Raw genomic sequence first — 15709 nt, forward strand, 5'->3', positions numbered from 1 at the left:
TGGGAGAGGGTTTCATGTGCTGTGTCACACGTTCAGGGACCAGGCCTGAGTGAGTCAACTAGAAAAACAAAGCGACTCGCTTACGAGGATTCTTTCATACTTTTGTCACTAAGTTGTCTCCTGGGTGGCCGTTTGGTTGGAGAGTTGTGCGCCGCTAGTTAAAAGTTGTGTAATGTCATGGCGAAGCATATTTTCCTCAGGCACAAATCGTTTTTGCGCATTTTTATTGCCGTTTTTAAACATTCTCATAATCAGGAATTTCCAGATCTTTTTGTATTAATGATGCATTTGAGGTTGTTTGCCTGAAATGTTAAAACCACAATTAAAGATCTCAGAGTTCAAGATTCTTAAAGAAACTGCTTTGGCAAGACAAACAATGGATGTCTTGTGCATAGTATGTGTCCTTTCAGCCCTTTCAGTTGATTAGAGCACATTTTTAAAGAACTAGATCTGCATCCAAATCATATATCACACACTCTCCTGTGCTTCCTTTCTCAGGTGTATGACAGGGAACTGGAGAAGGTTGAAGGCTTCGAGCAGTTGGCTGATTTCTGTCAAACGTTTAAACTTCACCGTGGAAGAGTCCAGAATGAGAGTGAAGACGCTTCTGTTGTTGGAGAGTTCAAGGTAGGGTCACTCATAACCTCTCAGCTACTATCAACTTCTATCTCATGTGCTCTCATTCAGTCTCCAAGAGGAAAAACATTCAGATGGCGCCAGATGAAGCAATGGATGGGTGTCGTTGCTCATTATCTAAGCTAATGCAAAGTCGTTTGAATTGGGCCTTCTATTTAAACTGATCACATACTTGCCTGGCAGGGTCAGTCTGTACTTTGTCAAATTTACCATTGAACAATTTGGTAATTTAGAGTGTTCTGCAACAGATCCAGAGTCTTATGCCATTCTTTTGGTAAACTGTCTAGATCTCCAAAAATGTGCCTCCGTGCCTTCTTTACAGACACTGTTTCTTAAAAATAGAGGTTCTTTAATGGTTCTGGGACCTTTAGGTCACCCTAAGCCTCTTACCAAGAACCATGTTATGTTGTATAGGGTAGTTGAGGTTGCTATACGGTTTTATTGGAGATTAAAATGTTTTTGAAGATACACTGTGGGTTATTCAAGTCATTGTACTAGTTTCTGGGTACGTTGTGCAAAGAGACTGAATATTTCTGGAAACTTTCCAGGATTTTTGGAACCTTTTGAAAAGTTCCCACAAATTTATTGGAAATTTTCTGCCCCTTTGCAACCTATTTCTGTGTTCTTTAAAGCATCACTACATTGATGTTTTCGAAAGAATTAAGGAATAAAAGGTTTTTAAATGTAAAATAAAAAAGAAAGAAAGAAAAAAGAACATTAAAATTGTCATCATTTTGTCAACATTTAGTCATTATTATCTTTCTTCTGTGGGACATATGGTGATGTATTGAAGCATTTCAGACCAATGTTGTTTTAGTATTGTTTATATGCTATTGTACTATTTAGGGATATTTTGAATAGCTTTTATTTATTTATTTATTTTAGTGGTTTTAGTAATTTAATGGTTTTAGTAATTTTGTTATGTGATTCTGTCAGCTTTATTATTATTATTTTAATATTTATCTATTTAGATAATGAAAGAATAACAGTAATATGGGGTTGGAACTTTTAAAAATACCCTCCTATGGCATCCGGCATATGGCTGTAAAACCCATTTCGTTTCTAATTGGAACCTTTAATTTGAAGAGTCTAGATGCTTTTTCCTGGTTTATTTGAATTACAACTGGTTTAGTTCTAGTAGGATTTGAGGGAACTAAATTTGAGGGATTAAAGTGTAATTTGAGGTTTGTCTGGAGGCCCCAGACAGCAGGTCTCCAGAAAAAAGTAAAACTAAATTGCACCATGAGTTACACTGACTCCTGTCCTTCTTCAGGGCTCATTTAAGATCTATCCATTGCCTGACGATCCCTCGATGCCCGTACCCCCACGCCAGTTCCGCAAACTTCCCCCAAACGGTATAGAGGAGTGCCTGGTACGTGTCTACATCATCCAGGCCTATGGCTTACAGCCCAAAGATGCCAATGGCAAGGTAGGTACAACAGAGCCAAAACAAGGCAAAAAAGGAAAGGAACATGCTAACAAGCAATTTGCTTTTCAGTGACTTTGTATACGTCTCTGGGTTGGGAGAGGTTGTTACAACAGCCCTTGTATTTTCACTAGACGCATTCACAAATCTTTAGTTTTTTTCATCAGCCAGACGAGTCCTTTGCGAAGCCTCTGCAGTGCCAGAGTCATAAGAAAGCTGAGAAATTGCTTTATGAAAACATGGAGCCACCCTTTTACCCACAACCATAAACTTGCAATCGCTGCCCGAGACCTGGCCAACACGCCACCACCGCTGGCCCTGCGTCAGATGGGCTTTCCCTTCATTAGTTGCGAATATGCTAAGATGACGTCCTTTCATCACCTACTCAGGCCAGGAGTTATGATATGGAACATTTCACACATGTACTCGCTGCCTATGAAACACATACTGATCACAGAGATTTGATGCTTTTTTCCACCGAAAGAGCAAAGACCAGTTGTTTTAAGTTTCAAAAGGAGGGCGTGCTGTTTTGGATATTGTCGCTTATGGTATATATGTGCGAGTGTGTGGCTATGTTAACACATACTAACAAGCACTCCTTGTTCTTTCGTAGTGTGACCCCTATGTTAAGATCACACTTGGCAAGAAATCAGTCGATGACCACGACAATTACATACCCTGTACTTTGGACCCTGTCTTTGGAAAGTAAGTTTTTTTTCTTTTTCTTTCTGTCCCTGAACATAGTCTCTCGCTCTCTCTAACACACACACATATAGAAACACGTCATTGCAAGGATCAATTATACCAGCAGGGGTCGCCACACTCATAAAAATGATGATGCCCCTAATTCTAAGGGTCTTGGTGTTGAATATGTGCTAGAAGGAAGGTTTGATCTGGTGACTAAATGATGACTGAATAGCAAGGGTGTGCTTTTGAAAACATTTAAGCAAAATAATTTCTGACCAAAGGAAGTATTCAGAGATTGAAATGCATATCTTTTGATTCTCATTTAGGATGTTTGAGTTGACTTGCTCTCTGCCTCTTGAGAAGGACCTAAAAATCACGCTGTATGATTATGACATGGTCACTAAAGATGAGAAAATTGGAGAGACTGTCATTGATTTGGAGAATCACTTCTTGTCGTGTCATGGTGCTCGCTGCGGCCTGCCACAGTCCTACTGTTTGTAAGAAATGCCTCTGTCTCTCATTATATTTCCTTCCACCTACCAGGTATTATTAGGAGTCATTATGAAATCAGTAAATATCAGGAAATTAATGTTGTAAAGCTTAATACAATGTCATATTGTGATTCTCAAATGGAAAAAAAATCTCAAACCAGTAAAGACCAGCAAACCACCTTAAACTGGCTTAATCATTGTCATATTATAATGCTGAAACACATCCTTGCTTAAAAAACAACTATGCCTAAGGGAAAGTGCTTGTCTTAGCTGGTTTAAGATGGATTTGCTGGTCCCTAACCCTAAGTTTTGACTAACTGTTGGCAATCCCAGTAACTGTGATAACACATTCTGCTCAGTTACACACAGTTACCCTCTTTTTGTCACTGTGCCGACTCCAGGTCTGGAGTTAACCAGTGGCGAGATCAGCTGAAACCATCCCAGTTACTTCATCGTCTGTGCGAGAAGCGAAACTACAAACTGCCGGTCTACAAGCAGGATAGAATCTACTTCAGAGGACAGGAGTACACAGTTGCAGACCTTGGTCAGTGTCCTAAACACACACCCCAACCAGACCTAGTTTCCTACCACTGAATTTAATGCTCATGATATTTGATCATTAATTCTGCGATTGTCGTTACCAAGAGTGGCTTCTTAGAGAACCGTGTATTACGTGAGCGCATACGTATGAATAAACACAGGCATCACGACCTATCAAACCCATGGGCTGGACGGCGAACAAAGAAAGTGGAAGTCTTTTCTTTGGAGCTGCTGAAAGCATTAGTCACGAGTAAGAGCTAATCAAAGCACCAGCCTGACTCAATCACATCTTCCGTCATTAAAAAAAAAGCAAGTCGAGCACGAGATCGGCTGCGGTTCTGTGAAAACACTGACAGAAAAAGAATAACGATATATGTCTCGGCTTGTGCCATACATCATATCTGTGTGTGTGGGATCACAGAGCTGTCGGGGAGGCCGCTTGGCTGTTCTTGCTCGCTGCTATGAATGGAAAGAATGAGTTGTCCCTCTGTGTGATATTGTAAAGACGACGGACCTGTGTAAACATACAGCACCTCTGACATAATCATTCATTCACAGCAAATATATCACTCCTTGCCACAGCAACCTGACGTCCCCTCCTGTTTTAAAGTGTGCCCCTGGGAAGATAATGCTAACTAATGCTAGTTCACCATTAGGTGTGTATTATGTTGATCTTACTTGTGTGTAACCTCCATCAGATCCTCCCAGCACTTCTGGTTTGATCTCCAAGCCCTTCAAGTCCCACGGCGCCATTCAGCCAGTCAGATGTCACACATGGCCTACAGAAAGCCAAGCTCTCCAGCCATTTTCCCTTCCATGAAGCTTTGGGACGAGGTCAGCTTCAGATTTATGGTGAACTAACATGCAAGCATGTTCAGCCAAGGTCAACAGTGTGGCAGGCTCCTCAGCCTCCAGCTCCCATGTCTCGACGCGGAGGAATACTACATCTCTTTGTTTGGCCCACGTAACCGCGGCAACCCGCGGGTCAAAGCAATTATCAGGTGGCCTTTTCGGGCATCCAACTTCATGGCAGAAAGTTCTTCCTCCACTTCAATCTTTTTCCTCTTTTCTCCACACTCTAACCATGTTTCCCTCAGGGACGTGACGCAGGGTTTCAAACCATAAACTGAACAGTGGGCGTTTATTTTTTTTCTTCCCTCGCTCTCTCTTTTTGCTTTTTGACAAGGGGAAACTCTCTTCTTAGATCAACAGCAATGAAATCAACGCATCATCTGAGGAACAGGGAAAGATAAACATTTCCGACTATTTAACTGGAATGCTTCATGAATGTTGGCTTTTTTTCTGCTCTCGGTTATGGCTTAATAAAACTTGATGCCCAAATGTTCTTCATATCAAATCAGAGGTTACATAGTGGTTCCATTTCACGGTTTTAACGGAAAATAACATTATGATGAATCTTCCTTTTAACTGTTAACCAATTTTAAGCTAAAAAAAAAACAAAAGTTTGAAGTGCCTCAACATTTTGGCTTTTTATGTCAGTATGAATTTAAACTACAGTGACCTTATTGTTGACTATATTTGGCCCTCAGATGAAGGAAAACATCTTAACGCTCACCTGGGACCAGTGATGGAGCGTCTAGCTCTGTTGGTGTTGAAGAGGCAGTGTCTGGTGCCTGAACATGTAGAGACGCGACCCCTCTACAGCCCTCTACAGCCAGATATAGAACAGGTTACATAGTCACATATTCCTATTCCCAAAATTCAATTTTTTACAATTATTTTATAATATTTTATATTTATTATTTACATGTATTTTTTTTGTAGATTTTATGCACGATTTTAATTTTAAATGTTATACAGTTTATTTTATCTTATTGTAAATATGCAATGTATTTTATTTTATTCTTTACTAAATTTAAAAAGAGTAAAATTAATTTTGTTTTTCATGTTATGTTTTATTTTAATTATGTAGTAGGGGTTGAACGACTTCTGATTTTTTGAAGTCGACTTTTATGTGATGAAAGTCGAGTCGAAGTCGACTAGTCGCTGATGACGTCATTAATGAACAAATAAGTCTGGAGCTGTGACAAACACCTTGTGCACAGCTATGGCATATGACACAGCGCTGTTGCTCCTATAACAGCTTTTTGATCAGTTATTTTGTCTTTGGGTCATTATATTTCTCACAGATTTCTGCTCATTCTAAATCAGATACAGATAAAGTAGCACAGTAAAGATTACATTAATATGAATGCATTAGTGAGAGCGATTGCGTGTGTGAATTAATCTACCTGGTAACGTCTCTCTACTAGTAGTGAAGCTGTGGAATTTAGTTATTAAGAAATATATGCTTGAACTTTTCGGTTTCTAAGCTATTTTATTGAGAAATCACAGAACAGTGTTGACAATACATTTCCGCGCTGAATTATTCTGTGCGCGTGATGTACACTACTGTCTGTATCCTATGTGTGTGCGTTACAGTGCAGCAGCGCATTAGATTCGACCGGCGATTAACGTACCTGTACAATAAGCTGTTTAAAACGTGCATTCTCCCGTTCAATTTCGAGCATCCAGTAATATAATCGCACATGTCTTGTGGAGCGCTTTCAGAGTATGCATTTATTTGTCATTTGAACTGTTTGGAAACGGAGCGTAAATGTGGAAGTCCTTCAAAGATTTCTTATCCTGTTGCGCCCTCTATAGGACCAGCGACTAGTCGACGTCGAGCTTAAAGCGTCATGGCAGAGCATTGAAGTCGACTAGTCGACTATTCGATTAGTCGGTGCAACCCCTATTATGTAGTGCATTTTATTTTATACTATACTATTTTAAAAATGTAATACAATTTTATTTTATTATTTCATTTTTTGCAGAGCAAAATCTATTATCTCATATAGCTTTCACTATGCTTTTCTCATGTTTTTCATGACATGCCCTGTCACTCTTTACTGAGTTATTTTATTACCAAAACCCAGGGACGGTTGCAGATGTGGGTGGACATTTTCCCGAAATCTTTAGGCCCACCAGGACCTCCATTCAACATCACGCCACGCAAAGCTAAAAAGTAAGAGCATTTCCTTGGTTTAATATCTGTCAATTTTGTTTTCAAAACACATCTAGAAGCATAACGTGTCCATGTTTTCTGCTCCCATAGGTTCTTCCTGCGCTGTGTTATATGGAACACAAGAGATGTTATCTTGGATGATGTCAGTGTTACTGGGGAGAAGATGAGTGACATTTATGTGAAAGGGTACATCTGGGTGTCATAAATGGGTTGTTGGGTTTGTGTGTATGAGCTCTGGTTAAATGAAGTTGCTCTTGTTTCCCATGTCATGGGCCTGTTGCTTGTCTGTTGCCACTGTGACCAATAGTAACAACGGCTTGCAAAAATTATCGATCAGTAGCAAAAAAAACATAGTTGCAAGGCAACCACAGACCCAAGCTGTAGGTCAATTACAGCTAAGCAGCATTGTCTTCTAATGTGTTGGAAATGATGTGTCGGGTAATTGTGAATGTTATTTTTTTCAATCCTAGCTGGATGCACGGCCACGAAGAGAACAAGCAGAAAACAGATGTGCACTATCGATCACTGGGTGGTGAGGGCAACTTTAACTGGCGGTTTCTCTTCCCCTTCCACTATTTACCTGCAGAACAGCTCTGCACCATTGATAAGAAGGTGAGACGTAATCTGCATTTGTAAATTAAGTGGAGACATTTGAGAAAGACATGAAGGAAAACTCAAAATGAAAAAACTCTGAACTGTTGATAAGAAGGCGAGACATAATATACATTTTTGAGTTTAGTGGAAATATGTCAATTGTCAATTGAAAAAGACATAAAAAGAGAATTCAAACCGGGTTTGTTTAGTGGTTAGCTAGTGATGCTAGGCCTGTCGACATTTATATCCACACTGCACTTCAGCTATGTTGCTGAAATGAAAATCTCAGATTGATTGAATCTGAATAGGTGATCCGAATAGATCATCCTGTATGATTTGCAGAGGTTTAGTCTAACGCCCACATTTTGAAAGATATCACTGCGGTTGGCAGGTGTTTAATGCAATGTTTCAAACCCAGATATGTTGCAGGCTGCATCTGGCACGCTTCCACTTACCGAACGTGGTACATGAACATCTTGTAACTGCAAGACAGTCCAGACTTCATCCAAGCAATCTCAGGGAAAACAGTTGTGATGGACAAGGCACTTAAAGTGAGGTTTTGGCAGGCAAGAGATCAGTTATGGTAAGATTGAAGATAGCGGTTCCACCCATTAAATTGAGAGCAGCCCGCAACAGCTGTCAAAAGATATATCCACTTTGGCTGAAGTTTGCTGGACGCAACACACAATAGAACCGATACATAGCGGAACAGATTCTCTTGCATGAAACACGGCCCTCTGTGATAAATTAGAAGCGAGTTCTTGTTTGCAGTGTTTGTTTTGATGGAGCTGTATGCGGTTGTCAGGCAGGATGTGCAGACCGCGCGGCCTGTTTACCGGTGAACGGCAGCAGTGCGGCTCTGTCAAGCGTGAGTTCATTATCCTCGCCGTGATTGTCCGCACATCCATCACGGGTACAGTACGGTGGGAATGCTGTCACGCAGATGGAATCCTGTCTGGCGGTGGGGTGCAGAATCAGGGCTGTTGTGGGAGTCGCTAACACTCTTTTCTGACTGGGACGTTTCTGTTGCTCTTGGTGGCTCTCACTCTCCCTCTGACTCTCACCCTCTTTCTAATTCTGCTTCACACATTCACGCTATCATTTACTCACTCTGTCTTTCTCAGTTGCTGTCTTGGTCTGTCAGTTTATTTCTGCCTCTCTGTTTTTCCTAGAGGTGGTGTAGCTCATTTGTAGGGCTGGGTACTAATAGGTTGTTGGGTTTAATGTCACAAGCAAGGCGCTTAGTAGTGATGCACACTATATCAATTTTTGACTGTTATTTGAGATTATTGAATTTATTTAATATATGTTGATATTGAACATTTAATTGTTAATGCTCATTTCCACTTTTTTATATTTAGATTACCTTTGCCATCATCTAAAGCTCACTTAATCTTTAATTCATTAATAATTAAAAACTGTTAAATGTAATATTTAACAAATATCAAAATGAATATCCATTTTTTCATACTGTACATGTTGTGTAAGTTCTCTTTTAGTGTTTAAAATTGTTGATTTAAATTTGTTTTATATTTAATTTTTTAGACTAAATAGTGTAGAACTTTAATATCAACTGTTTATCAGGTTATCCGTTAGTATTATAGTTTTTTTTTTGTTTTTTTTTCTTCGGAATTGCTCAGTATTGGATATTTATTTATACAAGCTCATTTACCATATTTTTACATTTGGATTACCTTTTCCATCATCTAATGTGCACTTAAAATTAATATTTAAAGCACGAATAATTGAATAACACTGTTAAGTTACCTTATCTTTTTTCTTATTAAACATGATAATGTTTTGATGCTTTAATTCACTTGTAGCAAATATACATTTAAAATGGTTTATTTAGTTTTATTTTAAATTTATTTAGACATAATATTATAAAAATGTAAATAAAATATTTTGAAAATATACTTTCATATCTGCCATATGTATATATTATCAGCTCTAACATGAAAATAATTATTGACTCGTCACTATCAGCGAGAATGGTAATATTGTGCATCTCTAGTACTTAGCTTAGTACTTAGTACTTGCTTAAAATAATATTTAATAATTAGGCTTACTCGACAGCATTTGGTGCATAATGTTGATTACAACAGAAAACTTACTTTTCACAGTTAAAGTAAAACACTTACAATGAAATAAACAGTTACACTTGCATAGGCAAAATGACAAATTAATAAGTAGTTCTTCTGTTTGTACCTCTGTCAACTTGTTTCAACATGTTTCTTTCTCTGCAGGAGCATTTTTGGAGTCTGGATAAAGTTGAAACAAAACTTCCTCCTAAATTTACTATCCAGATCTGGGACAACGACAAGTTCTCCTTTGATGATTTCCTTGGTAAGACCAAAATCCAATAATCATCCCTCGTGCCAGATCACTCCTCAGCTCACTTCCACAGCTTCGCCACCCTCAGCAAATTCAGTCGTGTTAACCTTGCAAAGCACCACAAAGCTGTTTTTCAAGCATATTTCTCAGCCTTGACATGACAGAAGAGAAACGTTCTGTGGAACTGGACCACACTGATAGGACCATGTGTGTGGTTTATTGTCATTAACCTATACCTCTGTCTATATGGATATGTGTGTACAGGGAGATGGTTACCAAAACCTGAACCTCCTTAACTTGTGTGAGATTACCCACCGCATGGTTGTGTAGCGTGACTGTCAGCATAAATACACTTAACAATAATAACGCAAATACATCATTCAGACCACAAGAGCCCTCAATAACATCTTTACTGCTAATGCTATTATTATCAGCTGAACCCAATTTCCAACATGTCAGCACAACTGGAAGAGAAATAAGTTATGACCCGACTTCTTAAAGACTTCTATAAAATACATAGATCTATGTACATTTGTAAAATAATTAGCATCCGACCACAATGGGGAAACCTCAAAGAAAACGACAGACTGCCAGCAAAGTCTGAAGGTCACAGACTTTTTTGACTGATATTATGAGAAATGATTGAGAAAAACAAGATTAGGGCACTTGCTGACTGTTGCTTCTATTATATTCTTATTTCTACATTTAAATATATATCTGCTGTTCTAAACTTAGATATTTTCTTTTCTTATATGTAATGTTTCACTGCTGTAGTGTATCATTGTGTGTGACACATAAATTGTTTAACTTTTTGCTCGGTTCTTCTCTCTCTCTCTTTCTAAGGCTCTTTGGAAATGGATCTGAACCATATGCTGAGTCCAGCAAAGTCTCCAGAGAAGTGTGGTCTTGAGATGCTCTCTCAGTCCCAGGACAAACTGGTGTCTTTGTTTGAGCAGAAGACAGTAAAAGGCTGGTGGCCTTGCATGTGTGACAGAGAAAATGAAAAGATACTTGCAGTAAGAGTTACACACAAACCAGGGTTATTGTTGTGTTGAGAAATTCACTATTTTATTTATTTAGGTTTTGGTTTTTAGTTTCAGTTTAACTTTTTTATTTCATTTGAATTTTTCTGTTGATTTTTTTTCTGTCAGCATAATTCTAGTTTTCATCTTGCATCACAAAATTGTTCTATTTTCTATGGTGACACATACTACACCTTTTATATGTTTCATAACTAAAATCAAATTGCTGGTATCATATCGATTAGACCCTCTCATATATATTTAGACAGTTATGACACAATATAACATACTCTACGTTTGGGAGGATAATTAAATCAGACTGTCCTGCACTGAATAAAAATATTTGAAAACTGAAGTAATTTTCGGTAAAAAAAAAATTATTATTTATATTATAATGCACATTTATAGTTTCAGGTTAGTTCTGTTCAATTTTATTGTATTTAAATATTCAGTTACATAAGTTAAATAATTCAATCTATTTTTTATAATACTTCTCATATTAAAAATTAAAATTAAATAATATTAATGTCATGGTCGTACTACACTGAGGAGCGAGGAGACACAGGAGAATTCGCAGTAAATACAGTCTTTAATCCTTCCAACACGGGGTATACAGGGCAGACAGGAACACATGTAGCACACGATGAACATTCAATAAGAAATGTTGATGTTTACTTCATTTGATTGCTACTAAAAATGGTAAATGTGGACTCCAGGATGTCTGATGCTACTACTTTTCACTGGGTCATGGAAAGCACGTGGGGAGCAAAAACACAACACAGACAGTCCAGAATCCTGACAATTAAACTATTATTAATCATATTTTTACATATTTTAATCATACATTATGCATTTTTCAACTACAAGCCTGTATGTCTCTTTTACATTACAGTTACACTATGCATTTGGCAGATGCATTTATCCAAAGTGACTTACATGGCATTGCAGGTTTACAATTGATCGGTTCATGCATTCCCTGAGAATCGAGCCCATGACCTTGGTTTTGCTAGTGCCATGCTTTACTTTTTGAGCTACAAGAAACTGAGCTGCTCTTTGTCACTCAGGGAAAGGTGGAAATGTCACTGGAAATCGTCTCTGAGCAGGAGCAGGATGAGAGGCCTGCAGGACTCGGCAGAGATGAGCCCAACATGAATCCCCATCTAGATGAGCCACAGTAAGTTAAGCACACTCATCACAGGCATTCCTCTCACCAAATAACAAAAACATAAAATAACATTTCGTATTAGCCTTTTTATTGGCCCTTAGCTCAAGGTGGATTTAATATATGGTTGCTAATATACTTTCTTTCTCTCTCTCCAGGCGTCCTGAGACCTCATTCTTATGGTTCTCATCCCCATATAAGACGTTTAAGTTCATTGTGTGGAGGAGGTTTAAGTGGCTTATTCTGGGCTTCTTTGTACTCTTTTTCATTTTTCTCTTCCTTGGAGTCTTTCTCTAGACACACACACAGACAGACACACACACAGACAGACAGAGTCATGCACACTGAAGACATTTCATATTGTTCTGTGTAGCATACATATGTTGAAATAATATGTTTTCAACTATTAGCAATACATACAATGTAAAATATACAGGATCAAGAAAACCAACCATATGTGCATATAGTACCATTTTTATTATTTTAATTATTATATTATATTATATTATATTATATTATATTATATTAATAAGACGTTTAAGTTCATTGTGTGGAGGAGGTTTAAGTGGCTTATTCTGGGCTTCTTTGTACTCTTTTTCATTTTTCTCTTCCTTGGAGTCTTTCTCTATGCCTTCCCTGTAAGTATCTGTGTGGATGTGTGTGGATGGTAGCAATTGTGTTGATAAAAGAACAGGATTAAAGTTTAAATGGGGGTTTCTGAGATCATGCAGTGTTTGATCAGAGATGCATGTCTCTGATCGTAGTTCAGGAATGTGGCATGTGTTATTCAGTATTACACACACACACACACACACACACACACACACACACACACACACAGACACACACACAGACAGACACACACACAGACAGACAGAGTCATGCACACTGAAGACATTTCATATTGTTCTGTGTAGCATACATATGTTGAAATAATATGTTTTCAACTATTAGCAATACATACAATGTAAAATATACAGGATCAAGAAAACCAACCATATGTGCATATAGTACCATTTTTATTATTTTAATTATTATATTATATTATATTATATTATATTATATTATATTATATTATATTATATTATATTATATTATATTATATTATATTATATTATATTATATTATATTATATTATATTATATTATATTATATTATATTATATTATATTATATTATATTATATTATATTATATTATATTATATTATATTATATTATATTATATTATATTATATTATATTATATTATATTATATTATAACCGTTTAAAAGTTTGGGGACAGTACTTTTTTTTTTTTTTAAAGAAATGAATACTTAAATTCAGCAAGGATACATTAAATAATACAAAATTGACAGTAAAGATATTTATAATGTTACAAAAGATTTATATTTCTGCTCTTTTGAACTTTCTGTTTATCAAAGAGTCCTGACAAAAAATAAAAAGTATAAGTTTGCACAAAAATACTAAGCAGCACAACTGTTTTCAGTGTTTATAATAATAAGTAAGTAAATAAATAAGTTTCTTGAGCACCAAAATCAGTATATTAGACTAATTTCTGAAGGATCATGTGACACTGAAGACCAGATCAATGACTGCTGTAAATTCAGCTTTGCCATCACAGGAAAATTTAAGTTTTACACTTTTCAATTTTACAGTTGTAATTAAACAGTTGTAGATAGATTATAAAATGTGCTAGAATTTTGCGTTTTTAAACTGCTATTGCATTTTTTATAGAACTATGCTGCTATGAAGATGGTTGGACCCTTCAGTGGAGTGGGAAAAGGAACACAGTGAGACAGAAAAAGATAGAAAAAAAGGATATAAACCCTCACATCCATTACCAACCACACCAAAACTCTATCCACACATCTCTGTCCATCCTACTGGAGACATCTGCGTCGCTTGTGCACATGTCCTTGTGTCTTACGAACCAAGAGAAAACTGAAGACAGGCTGAGAGTATTTGAAGTCTTTATGTGTGCGTTAGCCTGTTCTAGCCCTATATGCATGAAAGTTGCATAACATCTGTGTGTTTGTACATGTATTACACACCAAGCTCCCTGCCCCGTATCTGCCCCGGTCCTGAACTCTCAGTATTCTCTTTAACTCCCGCTTACACTTTCATCTCCCTGCCCGTTTAATCCTTTTTCATGTCTCCTGTAAAACTGGGTTCTTTCTTCACAGCCAGATGCTTCTTTCTTCTTCCTTCATGCAGAGAGAGGGAGACAGAACCGTGTCCCACCACCTCCCATCCATTCGTTCCTCTCCTTTCAACAGTGCTGGCTCTTTAGGTTAAAACCTGATTTGTACCGTTAGGCTGTAAGATCCGAGACAGGCCGGTTATTAGCTGAGCCCCCACTGTCAGCAAGCCCACCTCTCTGATTACTATCACACTCTGTTATTTCGTTTTAGTGAAATCCCCTCTAAATGGATTCAGGGTCAACTGTGGGTTGGCAACATGTGTGTGAATGTATGTGTGTGTGTGGAATGTGGGCTGTGAACGAGAATGAGAGATAAAAGACTTGTTTATTTGTGTAAATGTTACACTCATGCCCCGGGTGCCTTTGTGCCTTTTTGCATTTGACTCTGTAAAGCATGAAAATGAGCAGGCGCATCTGGAAGAATTTGCCAGACTTCTAAACATGCCTGTGAAAGAGCTGTTACATGATAAAATACACAAATTACTTGTTTTCTCTCCATGACCAGGTCATGAGCTCCTCTTCTACCTAGTGAGTATAAACTATGGTGGATTCACATTTAGTGAAACTGGAATCTCAAAACTTGGAGCGTCTGTTTTGTCAACTCTGCATGCTCACATTATATTTATCTGATGGAGCTTCTCTATGAACAGAAAATGTCAAGATATCTGGGTTAATCTGACATAATCTGCAGGATGTCCAAAAGTGTTTACATTTTATTTTAAAAAATGAGGGCAAAAGTAGTGAAGAAGGGATTTGATGTTTCCATCAAGTAACTGATTTGACAGTAAAAAGGATGCATTGCTATCTCTGTTACAGAAAGAAAAATGAGCGATTATGTTTTTTTTTTATTGTAGCTATTTTCTGCACATCTGTGCATGGATCTACAATATCACTGATTTATGAAAGGAAAGTGAATGAGAAAACATTAACCAAAAAAGCTTTGCCTAAGCGTTCTCTTGCCAAATATTGTACAGTATACAGCTGAATAACTGGATTTATGCAAAACACAAATCCCCATGCTGAGCGTCTATGAATAGTTGTCATTCATTTACAACTTTTGCCATACATTTCTTAATTTGACAGTCAAAATAGATATTTCTGTTATTGACATTCTGAATGGCTTTCGCAGTCTTTACTGTAAAGATGCACATCGTCTAATTGTCTTAAAGCTTCTGCTGTCATCTCTGATTCACTGTTGAAATCGACTGTATTTGTATCTCACTGTAATATGCTTTGGTCAAATATATACCCATCTATACACCATTTTGTATATATTTATCTTTTCATTTTGAGTCAGATGTAATTGACGTTTCTTCTAAAGAAATGTGTTGCTTTTATTTGAATTTTTTCACTAGATCCACGGACTACCTTATGTGCACATTTAACCTTTAAAGCCAAACCACAACAGACCGCTCAGGGTGTATGACTTGAGAACAAATTAGAAGCACTCCAGCGCCTAGCCAGGGGTTCATGGAGCCAAGGGCAACTTACTCTTGCATTTCTAATAGCTGTTCTGTAAAGTGAGTCATTTAAAATATGATACAGTATATTTCTGAAACAATGTTCTGAGCTCACTTTTCTTTTGGTGTAGG

General features: G+C 37.4%; 1 protein-coding gene across 1 annotated transcript in view; it reads left to right on the forward strand.

The window, feature by feature from the left end:
* Positions 1 to 15374, forward strand: part of LOC107668312 (dysferlin) — an 88334-nt gene extending 72960 nt beyond the window's left edge. The window contains 15 exon segments of the mRNA XM_016460156.1: positions 499 to 627; positions 1910 to 2065; positions 2676 to 2767; positions 3076 to 3246; positions 3642 to 3784; positions 5331 to 5470; positions 6717 to 6805; positions 6896 to 6991; positions 7276 to 7417; positions 9646 to 9745; positions 10577 to 10749; positions 11820 to 11929; positions 12076 to 12144; positions 12477 to 12555; positions 13652 to 15374. Of these exon segments, the coding sequence (XP_016315642.1) occupies positions 499 to 627; positions 1910 to 2065; positions 2676 to 2767; positions 3076 to 3246; positions 3642 to 3784; positions 5331 to 5470; positions 6717 to 6805; positions 6896 to 6991; positions 7276 to 7417; positions 9646 to 9745; positions 10577 to 10749; positions 11820 to 11929; positions 12076 to 12144; positions 12477 to 12555; positions 13652 to 13711 (1749 nt within the window). The 3' untranslated portion in view covers positions 13712 to 15374.
* Positions 15375 to 15709: the final 335 nt, after the last annotated feature.

The sequence above is a fragment of the Sinocyclocheilus anshuiensis genome, unplaced genomic scaffold (genome assembly GCF_001515605.1).
Source record: "Sinocyclocheilus anshuiensis isolate Anshui unplaced genomic scaffold, SAMN03320099.WGS_v1.1 scaffold337, whole genome shotgun sequence".
Classification (NCBI taxonomy): Eukaryota; Metazoa; Chordata; class Actinopteri; order Cypriniformes; family Cyprinidae; genus Sinocyclocheilus; species Sinocyclocheilus anshuiensis.